Below are 14,402 nucleotides of genomic sequence, written 5' to 3' on the forward strand. Positions count from 1 at the left end.
CAAAACAAGCTCACCAAGCTCTCCCAAAATGCCAAGGTTGGCCGTGAGTTTTAGGAGAGGGAAGGAGAGAGTTTTTGATTCAAAACTTGAATTCAAAATGGAGAGAGGAGTGATCCTTTGCATGTGTTGTGATTGGAGATGTATAAAGGAGATGTCAACACAAAAGGACAAAATAATAAATGGACAAACCATCCACCCACATGGGGTGGCCGGTTTTGTTATTATTTTTTTTTTTTTTTTTTTTTTTTTTTTTTTTTTTTTTTTTTTTTTGTTTTAACATTTAAATATCTCCATCTCTTATTTTATAAAACTCATTTTTATAAAATGCACATACATTTATGTAATTATTTAACCAATTAAATAATTAATTTATATAAACAAATTATCCAGATAATTTATTTAAATCCTCAAGTGTGTTTGTTTAGAAAACCAATTTTCTAAACACGTAGTGTTCGGTATTCATTTAAATGATCAAATCATTAAAAGAATACATTTGGTGTCGTCTAGCTTGTTATTGGGTATGACCCGACTTGGATCAAACACAGTTAGCCACATTAGTATAATTATGTGTCTCGGGCATACGTAATTCCAACACAAGGGAATCCTATACCCTGTGACAAAAGCAAGACAACTGAAGAAGCTGAGGTGAATAGTCAAGAACAGGATGACTGGTTTGGGAGGAGGAAAATTGAGCCAAAACACATATACTTGAATCTAGTCAAGTATTAAAAGAAGGAAAAATAAGCCAAACTTGGAAAGGTTGTGAGCATAGCGTATCTACCAAAGATCAGAAAGATTGCTGTGAGGAGAACGTATTCCGTACAATACTTTGAAAGTTTATGTGAATTAAAATCTCTGCCGTGGATGGATGTTGTGGACATTTTTGAGAAGGAGTTATTATATTGTCCTAAACGTGGGCCGGTGAAGGAGATTTGGGGATTTTATTAAGCATCAAGCAAAATGCAGATTTAGAAGCTGGACTCCTCAAACACCATATCTCCATGTATCTAAAGTAAAGAAAGATCATGATACAGATGATTTTGTGAAGACTTGGAGATACAAGCAGCTTGAAACTCTTAAAGTGATTCCTATGTATCCTATGGAGCAAGACCCATGTTTATTTTCATTGGTGGTTTTATGATGAGAACATGGGTGAAGCTCAAATAGTTTTGAACCGAGATGGAGTGTGGGATGTGATAGATGTGATGGATCCCATGTGGTTAGTGAACTGCTCAGAGAAAGATATAGAGACGCTACATAAGTACAAGATACAAGTTTCACGTGATAAACATCATTGATAAAGATTTGTCATTAGTATAAAATTAATTCTAGAGAAGTGTGTAAGAGCAAGTGGTTCAAGATAGGAGAAGAGGAGAACAGAAGGAGAAAGAGAGAGAAAGAGATTAAAGAGAAGATACGGATTGCTTCATTGAAGAAATTCCAATATAAGGGTGTTGGAGTATCTATTCCCACAAATAAGAAGCCCTCAAATAAACGTTCATGGGAGGATATGAGAAGGGAGTATCGAGAAAGGGTTTTTGGGATGAAAGAATAAAGATTGAAGATCGAAGACCTAACAACATCTAAGGGGGGGTTTGTTAGAGCATAATGTCTATTGCTAGGGTCTTAGATATCTTTGATATGATTGTATAGGGCTTTGAATGTAAAATTTATGATTTTGTATGTGTGATTAACGCATAAGTCACAAGTACCGCATATGTTATGCGGCGCATAACATATGCGCCGTATCCTTACATGTTGTTTCCTATAAATAAGGAACTTATGTGTTATTCAGGAGACTTTTGTTGAATGTTAGAGTGAGAGAATAGAGAGAGAAAGTTGCCTAAGTATCATATCTTGTATTCTTTAAAGTTATCAATGAAGTATATGCTTAATGTTTACTTGTTGTGTTCAATCTCAATGAATGCTGCACTTTGAGATATAAGCTGTAACATCTAGAGATCCTAATTGTTGTCTACATCAGCAAAGTATCCTCTTTTAAGCTGGTCCAATTTCATTTTCTTGGTGTCCAAGCCAAATTTTGTTAGTTATTGTACCAGATTTTCTCATTAAATAGCTTATTTTCTTTCCTAATCGAGCAGATTACTTCATAAACAAGCTATAACCTATTATATCTAATCAAAACACATATCTAAACCCTAAAAACTACTGATTTCCAGCCATCCTCCCTATATCCCACGAAATTCCCATTCCTCATATCAATTTCATAAAGTTTGTTCAAGTTCTTTCATCTACGGTTTGACTCTGATATTCAAGACCACTTTGACCTCGACTATCACTTTTTCTATTCATCTTTTGGGTAAGTTTTCTTCATAAAAAAAGTTTATTTTTATCCAAATAACACAAGCCCTCAATCAATTTCATAAATTGATGGGGTTTTGTTGGTCAATTGCTTTCCGACCCATTTAGGGGCATAAAAGTTAATTTTAATGAATTTTCAATTACTATATATGCTGTTCGGAATTAGCTTTCGGTCTAGAAGACTTTTATTTTCGTAACGAAATTTTAAGGTTACTGGACAAAACCCAACTTTTGACTCGCTGTTCGGATTCTGGTTAGTACCGACTTGTTTAAATCTTAAATTTAACGTAACCGGAGTTCTAAACATCCATTTGGGATGATTCCAGCGGCAACGAGTTTGTTTTTACTTATATTCTCTTATCTCAAACTTTCAGGTTTAGTTAGTTTGTTTCATTCAACGCGTTAGTGGATGACTCACTTAATTATTAACTTGTTTGTCATTATATTTGTTCACTAGCCTTCGATTTAAGGTGAGTTTTATCATTCCCCTATTTTACTGAATTTTCACAAAGTTTTGTGACTTATTCGTATATCGTATTATCTATATATCTCAAAAATAGCAAACATGTAATTGTGTGTGATTGGTTAAATATACTTGTTACTTGCTTACTTGTTTACTTTAACGCATTCGAAGAGGTCCAACATATTCTCATTTAAAGTATGATCGTGCGTGTCGTAGTAACCAAAGCCCGGTTCGCTTGGCAATGGTAAACCGACACCCACATTTGTATACTATTGACGCACGCCCGATTCGCTTGGCAACGGTCTTATTACTTGTTCATGGTTGATTTACCAACGCCCGATTCGCTTGGCAATGGTCAATTGACACCTTATTTGCTCATGGTTTGATTTCATTACCGCAATTTATTACGTTTTGCTTATTTCTTATATTATTATTATTATTATTATTATTATTATTATTATTATTATTATTATTATAACATTGCAAAAACTGGCGATAATCTCACTCAACATGTGTTGTTGACAAAATTTATTTTCTACGCATATGCAGGTTGCCTTTGAATTAAAGATTGACGTGAAAAGGATATCTAGAAAAGACCATATGGAATTTAATGAAGATTATATTTATCTTGATTGGATTATTTGTTTTAAAATATTTCTTTGTGCTGTGAATATTTGTGCATTTTAATTTGAATTAATTAATTAACTTAATAGATATTGTCATTTAGGATAGCACCTTTGAGCTATGAACAATCATGCTCACGTCCCGACATTTCCGCCTTAGGTTGGGGTGTGACAGCTTAAACCTATGGAACAAGATTTTTGTCAATCGCTTAAGTGGTTGTACTATGATGAGAGAACAAAGGAATGCGTGATAGTGCTGGGAGAAAATAATAAGACCGTCCAAATATTTGATCCAATGTGGCTAATAAATTTATCAAAGAAAGATATCAGAGTTCTACATGATAGTCAAATAAGATGGAAACACATACAAGATATGTAGTTAGCATTAAAGTTTCAACGAGTTGCTCGCACATGTTATGGCCTTGAGATACATGCCCGGGGGGGGGGGGGGGGGGATAAGTCCAAGTGGAAGTGAAAGAAAGAAGATACAAAGCACAAGTCAACGAAGAGATAGTTAATGCATTATTTTATATCTTAGTACTTTGTTTAGATTTTTTTGGACTAGAAAACATTGTATAAGGGCTAGTTTTGACAATATGTAATGTTTATTATACCTTATACATATGGATTGTATGCGTATAGGGTCCATACGCTTAATGTAGTCATATTTATAAGGATTCATGCGTATGGCCCTCTATTTATATGTAACCAGGTTATGCGCATGAGGATTCAATGGGTAGATTTTCAAAATCGTGTTTGAATTACGGCTAACTCAATTTAATAACGTATACATTAATCTCTCGTTTTTTAGCAATAATAATGAATTTATGTTGCATCCACCCACCCACCCACCCACGAGATTCCTTTGTAAACATAAATATCCTTTTAACAGTATAATAATAATAGTAATCCAGGTGAAACGTGGAACAACAGTCTACACGATGACCTGTTTCTCAACACCGACAAATAAAAGGGCCCACAGCACAACCACCACCTTTAATTGCGCTTATTGTCTTCTTCTTCTTCTATGAGCATTTACTCAGATACCTTTCACGGGTCGGCTCATTAATTAATTATAATAATAAAACCACACATAGATAGCAGCATCACTGGCACTGTTAAAGAGAGGGGTTTTGGTGACTGAAAAATAAAAATTAATGGAAGATGAATGGGTGATAGTCAGCCCAATTTCGGATAAAGATTTATGGAACCAATCATCGGCAAATGCTAATGAAAGTAAAGCTTTGAAGGTGAGGTTCAATGAGGAAGCTAAGCACTGGACTGATGCTATCCCCATTGGCAATGGCCGCCTCGGCGCCATGGTTTGGGGCGGCGTCTTCTCCGAAACCCTCAATCTTAACGGTAGGTAAAGTTTTCATTGCATTGAAAAAGAATTATAGGGTGGGTTTGAGTCTGTTTACTGTTGCAGAGGACACACTCTGGACAGGGGTTCCTGGGAACTATACTAATCCCGATGCTCCAACCGCACTAGCTGACGTCAGGAACCTTGTTGATGATGGAAAATATGCTGAAGCTACTAAAGAAGCTGTCAAATTGTCAGCAGATCCCTCTGATGTATGTATGCTTCAACTCAGATTATTAAACTGTAATAAGTAGCACATCATGTTTCCGTTTAGTAAAATAGCCAAAAATAATGTTGTCTGAAAAAGTAGATGGTCACAAGCACAATTTGTTTACAGTCTCAATTGTGTCGGGTGTTCAACCCGACACCTTGGTTTTAAGATGCGCACATCAGGAGCGCCTAAGGCATCATACACTGCGATTCCATGATGCGCTCTAAATCACGCAATGTGTGATGCGGTCTAATGCACGCATTTCTGAGTTATAGTGAGTTTCTGCATTGGTTACTTGCACCTTATGCATAGAAAACTTTTACACATAAAGTATTTTGTTTATACATAAAACGTTTTGGATGGTACTATATGGCGTTTATTTAATTTTTTTAGTTTAATCTCTTATTTTTTACTGTTTAAAAGTTTACAAGTTAAAATATTAGTTATAAATAGTTTTAGTATTTTTTTTTAATAGCAAACACGCATCGCATGCGTGTTGTGTGCCACGCATAGATTTTTTGGATCAGAACGCATCGGAGCGCATCGTGCCTTTTACAACCAATGCCGCCACGATCCATATGTTTATTTGTGTCAAAAACATCAACCCTGGCCCGAACACTTAAACTGATGTTACCTGAACATCGGCCATTTAACTCCATCATCTAAACGTGTCCAACGGGTTGACGGGTAGTAAGTCGTAAGCTTGTTGATCGGGTTGGTGGGTTGTAATAAATAGGTTAAACAGGCCGGTTGGTCATCATGTTTAATTAAACAGGTTAAACAAGTGAACCTTAACACAACCCATTTATGTATCTGATATCTCTTACAAAAATGAAGGTATACCAACTTTTGGGAGACATCAACATAGAATTTGATGATGATCATGCTACATACGATAAAAACACGTATCAACGAGAATTGGACTTAGAAACCGCCACGGTCAAAGTCAACTATTCAGTAGGCGAAGTAGAATTCACAAGGGAACATTTTGCTTCAAACCCGGATCAAGTTATCGTTACCAAAATTTCCACAAACAAGCCTGGTTCGTTATCCTTCACAGCATCTCTTGATAGCAAGATGCATCATCATTCTTATGTCAACAGTCAAAACCAGATTGTTATGGATGGCACGTGTCCCGGTAAAAGAAAACCGCCTACCCTTTTTTCGAATAATAATGGCGTACCTGATGGAATTAAGTTTTCTTCAATTCTTGATTTGAAAATTAATGATGGAACGGGAACAGTTAGTGTTTTGGATGAGAAGAAGCTTAAGGTCGAGGGGTGTGATTGGGCTGTGTTACTTTTGGTGGGGTCGTCTTCGTTTGACGGGCCATTTACTGACCCAAAAGATTCAAAGCGGGACCCGACTTCTGAGTGTTTAAATGTTTTGAAGTCAGTAACTGATTTTTCATACTCGGAACTTTATGGTCGTCATGTGGCTGATTATCAGAAACTTTTTAGGCGGGTGTCTATCGAGCTTTCAAAAAGCTCGAGTGATGAAACGTCTTCCACTGTCACAACTGCTGAGAGGGTTAAGTCGTTTAAAACGGATGAAGATCCTTCTTTAATCGAGTTATTATTTCAGTATGGACGTTATTTGTTGATATCATGTTCACGGCCTGGAACTCAGCCGGCTAATTTGCAGGGTATATGGAATTATAAAGTCGAACCCGCATGGGAGTAAGTTACTTCTGCTAACTTTTTTGTTAAAGTTAAAATGACAAAAATACCCTTTTATAAACAAAGGGCCATTTATGTAATTCACGCTGTTTTAGTTACAAGGGCTATTTGTGTAATTTACTAAAGATAAAAAGGAATCACAAATCCCAAACTTGTTATTAACATTAGTACCCAAAGATGTTACTTGGGTAAACCACAGGGACCATTTGTGTAATTAACTCTAGATGTATTTATTATGCAGTGGTGCGCCTCACTTGAACATAAATCTTCAAATGAATTATTGGCCATCACTTTCATGCAACCTACGCGAGTGTCAAGAGCCGTTATTTGATTACATTTCATCTCTATCAGTAACCGGAAGTAAAACTGCTAAAGTAAGACTACTTTCTTTTCGCTGTTGGTTGAAATTCATATTAGTAGCGGGAATGATCTTGTCAGGTAAACTATGAGGCCAGTGGTTGGGTTGCACACCAAGTTTCTGATATTTGGGCCAAAACATCACCGGACCGAGGGGAGGCTGTGTGGGCCCTATGGCCCATGGGCGGAGCTTGGCTTTGTACACATTTATGGGAGCATTACACTTATACCATGAACAAAGTAAGATTATGATCATGTTTTCTGATGTACTTTTACAACTAGAGAAAATTGCACAAATGGTCCCTGTGGTTTGACCATATTGCAAGTTCAAAATTCATAAACTTAATCCAAACATTTATGAGAGGCTTGCATGTTTAGTTCCCCCGTTAAACCCAGTTAGTTTTTAACGGAAAAGTGATGTTATGTGTCATTCATGTCATGTGAGGTAATTGTGCAATTTTCTCTTACAACTATTAATCATTTAAATGCTAACATAATACTACAAATAGGACTTTCTTGCAAATAAAGCATATCCATTGCTAGAAGGATGTGTTTTATTCCTTTTGGATTGGTTGATTGAAGGAAAAGGAAATTATCTTGAAACGAATCCGTCAACGTCTCCAGAACATATGTTTATTGCTCCGGATGGTAAGCCTGCAAGCGTGAGCTATTCAACAACAATGGACATGTCGATTATAAAAGAAGTATTTGCGGCTATTGTTTCTGCTGCAGAGGTAAGATTTGAGTTGATGTAACAAGTGTTGTGCTTTCATGATTAATATAATTACAGGTTTTGGGGAAAAGTAAAACGGATGTGATGCAAAGAGTTGTTAAAGCTCAACAGCGGCTTTATCCAACCAAGATTTCTAGGGATGGTTCCATACTTGAATGGGTATGTATGTGTCTATTTTTGTATGGAAGTATGGGTGACTTGCCTCAGTTTACTCACGTTCATTATGTACATACACTTTATTTTTATTTTATCATTTTTATTGAAAATCTGAAATAAGAAACCACCAACAATCTAGTCTTTTAATTTTTAGATAATTAAAATAAATCTAATTCAAATACTAAATTATTAAAACAAAATAAAAAATATGTCGTCTTCGAACGGAGTATTTTTTTTTATCGTTTTTTTTTCTATGTATTAATAGATAACTATTATAACATTCTTATTAACTAATTTATTTCACTGTTTAATTTTAAACCGTTCCATTTTAGCCAAAATAATTTTAAGGGGTGGCTGGAAGCAACTATTTGGGCTAAAGCGGATCGGTTAAAAATCGAAGAGTAAAATGAAATAGTTAATAAGTAGGTCCTAGTAATTATCTAATAATATCATAGAAAACATAAACAATAAAAAAACTGTAATTAGTTAAAAGGAAAAAAAAGAAGCAAAAAGCATATTTGTTTAATAAATTAGTATTAGAATTATTTATTGATAATTATCTTAAAACCAGAGGACCAGATAGTGGTTAGTTTCTTATTTCATGTTTTCAATAAAAATAATGTGTATATAATTAATTAAGGAGTGAGACATTTATGTGTTAAGTAATCCAAAGGAAACTGAGAAATTGGGTCCAATTTAAAGAAAAAGTTAGGAATAGTTGATAATTACAAAAACAATATAATAATTATAGTAAAAAATAAATCTTTGAATGAAAACAGCTAGGAGATTGGATGCTTTGGGCAACATTCCACCCATTTAACTCTGTCTTTTCCTAAATGGGCTGAAATTTTCAACTTTATATTATTTTTTGACAAATCTAGTTATGTTCAGGCACAAGATTTTGAAGATCCAGAAGTGCATCACCGCCATGTGTCACACCTATTCGGGCTCTTCCCAGGGCACACTATTACTGTTGAGACAACTCCAGATCTTTGCAAAGCTGCAGATTTTACTCTATATAAAAGAGGTATTTATGTATATACTTGGGATTTTATAAAAGATAACAATAACATGGTGCTATTTACATATATCAGAGGTTGAAACTTCACATTATTTGTTTTGATCCCAAAAGTCAAAATAGAAGACTCATTAAAATTATAAAAAAAACATATTTTTCTGTCTTGTCTGGCAGGAGAGGAGGGTCCGGGCTGGTCGACTACCTGGAAAGCTGCTTTGTGGGCCCGGCTTCATAACAGCGAACACGCGTACCTAATGGTCAAACATTTGTTTGACCTGGTTGACCCTGATCATGAAAGCGATTACGAAGGAGGACTTTATGCCAATCTGTTCACTGCACACCCCCCTTTCCAAATTGATGCAAACTTTGGGTAAGCCCTCAATATTTTTGGTTCAAATTTTCACATTTCTAATGATGACCAATTAGAATGTAAAATATGATGACAAAAGAGATATTATTTCAGTAAATCTTATTTTTTTCCAAAGTAAAATAATTTAGAAGATTATTTGTACTAGAAATACTCTTTGGTGGGGCTGTAAGCGAACCGAACGTTCAGTGAACCGTTTGGCGGGAAGTTCGTTTATGTTCGTACATTTAATAAATGAACAGGCATGAACAAGGAATGTTGTTTGGTTAATTAAGTAAACGGACATGAATAGAGGTTGCTATCTGTTCATTTATGTTCGTGAACTTTTGGTAACATCTTTGTTAATGTTCGTTTGTTTACGTTCGTTCATGTCATTTGTATTTGTTCATTCAAGGCCTTTTCTATTTTGTGTAGTTTATTATCAAATCTCATTTAACACATTCTTTTTGGATTATTATACGATTATTATGTCAAGTATTTTTAAGCTAAACTTGATTTAATTTTTTGGTGGCTTTGTCTAATGTTTCTGTTCGTTTATGTTTGCTTAAGATAGATTCCTTTCCTTAACGAATGCACACAAAATTCCGTTCTGTTGTGTTCGTGAACATGCGTTTGTTCCTTAACAAACGAAAACAAACAGGGCCTCGTTCGGTTTGTTTATAGCCCCTACTCCCCAGGCAGCTTTTGACCCATTTCCTTTTATACCTGATGTTTTTTATTTAACCTTTCATAAGTCAACGCGTTGAAATTGCCACATCGTGCCAGGTTTTGTGCAGCAATAGCTGAGATGCTAGTCCAGAGTACAATCAAGGACCTATATTTGCTTCCTGCACTGCCTCGAGACAAATGGTCACACGGTTCGATCAAAGGTTTGAAGGCTCGTGGGAATGTAACGGTTAGTATTTCATGGAAAGAAGGTGATCTTCATGAGTTTGGACTTTGGGTTTCGAATTACAATTCCGAGAACCCCAATAATCAAAACACTACAAAAAGGGTGCATTATAGAGGAACTACCATCACAACCAAAATGTCATATGGGAAAATTTACACGTTCGACAAGAAGCTAAGATGCATAAAGACGGCATCTTTATGAGTTTCATTTCGTCTTTGGCTTCTGGTTGGTACAAGTTTTGGTGTCACACGTGTGTTTGAGGAATGTGATTTGTGTTTTTGTGCGGGAAATGCTTAGTTTAATGTGGTTTGTGTTGGTCAAGATTCTTGCTGGATGCAAACATGTTGAAACATATAAAGAATTGAATGAAATAATCAAACATTTGTGGGATTGCTGCTGGTTCTTTCAGATGGTTTATACAGGGTAAGGTGAGCCAATAAACAGGAAAGTTCCTGTTTTGATTGAGCATTTCGATGTTCTAGGGTCGAATTTGGGTAAGGGCAGGTTGGTAAGTCTTATGACCATTTTGGAAAGACCGATATTGGCTGTTGCCAAGCTAATGTCGTTCAAAACTTTTTTTAATACGTTGATCATTCATTAACTTAAAAAAACTAAGATAAAACCTCTAATGGAGATTGGAGTGGCATCAATAATCGATGAGATTGGTGGTGAACTCATGCCGGTCTTCCCGGATGCTAAGCTGATAAAAACAGTTTTAAAAAAAATCATGAAAGTGCTTTGTTTCAATTGAAATAAAATAAAATAATATAAAATTTTGAAAACATTTTATTTGGGTTGAAATTGGCTTTATGGTGGGTGGAAAGAAAAAAAAATTGAACGAATTTCTATGAATTGGGATGAGATGTAAAAGGTGATTTGATATTAATGTGGACAAGAGAGTTGCAAGATATGTGGGATGCAGGCCTATTTCTAACATTCCCTAACCGAGTTGCAAGATATGTGGGATGTACTCCTGGCAGTGGCACCCTTTCTCTGACAGCTCACAATCCTTAACTTTAACCGAGTTGCAAGATATGTGGGATGTACTCCTGGCAGTGGCACCCTAACATTCTCTGACAGCTCACAATCCTTAACTTTAACCGAGTTGCAAGATATGTGGGATGTACTCCTGGCAGTGGCACCCTTTCTCTGACAGCTCACAATCCTTAACTTTAACCGAGTTGCAAGATATGTGGGATGTACTCCTGGCAGTGGCACCCTAACATTCTCTGACAGCTCACAATCCTTAACTTTATTTCTCATTCCAATTAAGTAACTCTTGTTAAATCAAAAGGCTTGTAGTCTAGTGATGTCAATATGCGTACATACTTAGCATACTCCTCAATTGGTTAAGGGTTCTTTTTAGAGCGCATTGTGTGGGAACAAGCGGCTTTGCGTGACGTGGCAAATATCAACGGTGGGGAACACCGCCACACGTCTGTATTTGGAGAGGGGAGCTTAACAAGGACACATGAAGAAGCTGGAAAGTTATGAGAGAGGGAGCGAGGAAGAAGCCGGGAAGTTGCAGCTTGGTGGTGGGGTGGCGGATCTCACTAATATGGAATAGCCCACTCTGAAGAGGTAGTGTCCCATACCCACTTATAGGACAATGGAAGCTTCCGCAGGTGGACACATATCCTCCACGGAGTAGTAACACACACCAAAGTACGAAAGTATATAGTGCCGGCGGAATGCTAACCTGGCGCAAGGCATTCCGTGACATTCATGGGAGGTTGACTCCAAAGATCTTTCTAGGTATAGGACAAAAGGAACTATCTTGGAGAAAAGGACTTCCAGCCAATACAGTGCATTGCCAATAGTACTACATAGTACGAACGTCACCATCGGTCAGTTACTTTATTCCCCAACCCTCTTGGGCACGTGCAAGTCTCACGATTGGTGGATTCACTGACAAGACAGGTGACCCATACCTTTTCTTTTCCCATTCGGCTATAAATATCTCTCCACCTTTAACGGTGAAAAGATCCAGACTCTGACGCGATAATACTCTCTAGTGCTACGCAATCACTTATGTTTATTACATATTCAATCTCCAGTACTGATTCTCACACTGGAGGGTGGTTACAAAAAGACCCCTTATTTCCTTCTCGAAACAAGCTCACGGTATTCTGTTTTGAAGGTGTGGCTCCTCATATCTGCCAGATTATACACTAACCCCTGAGAGAAAGACTAACATTAACCTAAGGACTAAGTAATTAGGCCGAGGGTTAAACTAGTGTTTCATCATTGGCGCCATCCGTGCATTTTGCTAGAACTAGCTTTTATCCAAAATTTTCAGTCTTTCTGTTGAAATGAGTGGTAAAATACCTACCCTTGTGGCGGGACAAACATCAGTTGCCCAACAAAGGGCAAATCCGGTGCAAGATACCGTTATAACCAACACGGAGGACATCGTTAACGTGTCTAACCCTCCGCCCATATATATTGTCACTGCTAGCACCAGGTTCCACCCACGGCAGCAACCACAAACCTTGTTACCACCAAGCGTCATGGCATGGTGGGAAACAGAGAAAGAAAAACTGATGTCGAGTATGCAAGAGAAGTTTTCATCAGGAGTTCAGCCCATAACTATGTTTGGTGGAGCCTCAAGCAGTAACAAGGCGGATGATCAAGACGAGGAAGAAGACAAACATAAGTCTGCTCCTCGTAGAAGTCGAGTCACAGAATTTCATTCCGTTCGAATTCAATGAGGCGGATGATCCGGAGGCTAACTTGGCAACCAAAACCAAGGCCAACACTCACACCACACGGCCTCCTCACTAAGAGATAACCCCAACTACGAAGAAAGTCAAGAGAGAGAAAGCGCTCACGATGCGCAAAACAGGGTCATTGAATATCATCCTTATGCGAACGTTGACTTCTCCAAACCTTATAGGCCGGCAACTTCGGCAGATAAGTCAAAGTTCGTTAGAAAGATCATGGAAGCAGGACTGCCCACAAATCCGAAAATACCGCCTACGGTAGGAAAGTACGATGGCATGACTGATCTAGACGACTATATGCAATCCTTCATTGCCGCAGGCATGGTCTCGGGTGGACCATGCCCCTTTGGTGCCACGTGTTCACATTAACATTAGTTGGCGCCGCCCGTAAATGGTTTGAACGCCTGCCGAAAAGGAGAACTACAGGCTAGTATGACTTGGCACATAAGTTCACCCAACACTTCATTCAACAGAGGTGCCATGCTAGTGACCCGACGAACATCCTGAATGTCACTCGCCGGGACAATGAGAGTATCGAAGATTTCATCACCTGCTTTAATAAAGAGGGACTCAACATTGGTGGAATCGGTGAAGAACTCATGCAAGCAGCCTTCCGGCAAAACGTACGGTGTGATGGCCTTATCCATACCCTCATGGGCGTCAATGGTATGCCACAAACTTGGGACGCCATCATGACGGTGGCGAAGCGTTACGCGAGCACTAAGAAAAGCTTGGGAAGGTACCTTCTGCGCAGTGATGCGTGGAACGATCTCAACCAAGTTAGGAGGGATAAGAGGAAAGTCGGATCAGTCTTCGTCAAGAATAAACCAAGGCATATCATCCTCTTATTCCTACCCGCTCATCGGGCAAAAATGTATGCAAACGGCGTAATAGCAAATAGAGAGATGGACGCCGCTTACTAAAATTTCTTTAGAGATCATGCTCTCTGAAAGGATTGAGCTTAGGAAGCCACAACCGCTCAGACAGCAGGCACATGTGGACACGACCAGGTACTGCGACGACCATGATGTCCACGGCCATACTAACGATCAGTACTCCAACCTTAAGGAAGCCATCAAGGAGTATGTACAAAGTGAAAAGTTGGATCACCTGGTCAAAACTATCCACGGGGGCGGAAAGAAGAACGCCGAGCATGAGGCGGGAGACTAAGTAAGAATATCAAGGATCTCCATGTCAACATGATCCAATGCAGCCCAAGTAGGAGGAAAAGGCCAGAGGCAGAACACGCGACGTGGAGAGAAAAAACAAGCTATCTTTCCATGAGTCAAAGACGGAGCCAACAAAAGATCCCCGCTGATTATCACCACGGTCTTTGGTCACTGTCGAACCTCCCGCTTCTTCATCGATGCATGAGCAACGTTAGACATCATGTATAGACAATGTTTTGACTTGCTGGACAATGAAGACAAATGCCTGATCAAATCGGTAAATGCGCCTACCACAGGGTTCGCCAAAGCGTTGAACACTTGTTGGT

The 14,402-nt window shown here is 38.0% G+C and overlaps 1 protein-coding gene across 1 annotated transcript; it reads left to right on the forward strand.

The window, feature by feature from the left end:
- The first annotated feature begins 4,565 nt into the window (after positions 1 to 4,565).
- On the forward strand, positions 4,566 to 10,592 carry LOC143620787 (alpha-L-fucosidase 2-like). Its single transcript, XM_077092396.1, has 10 exons — positions 4,566 to 4,770; positions 4,838 to 4,983; positions 5,820 to 6,661; positions 6,903 to 7,035; positions 7,100 to 7,258; positions 7,528 to 7,752; positions 7,809 to 7,910; positions 8,799 to 8,934; positions 9,100 to 9,295; positions 10,058 to 10,592. The coding sequence occupies exons 1-10, from the start codon at positions 4,566 to 4,568 to the stop codon at positions 10,383 to 10,385; spliced, it is 2,472 nt and encodes an 823-aa protein (XP_076948511.1). The 3' UTR covers positions 10,386 to 10,592.
- Positions 10,593 to 14,402: the final 3,810 nt, after the last annotated feature.

Source organism: Bidens hawaiensis, unplaced genomic scaffold (assembly GCF_021521415.1).
Source record: "Bidens hawaiensis isolate Kalapana, Puna unplaced genomic scaffold, B.hawaiensis_p1.1 tig00002671_1, whole genome shotgun sequence".
NCBI lineage: Eukaryota > Viridiplantae > Streptophyta > Magnoliopsida > Asterales > Asteraceae > Bidens > Bidens hawaiensis.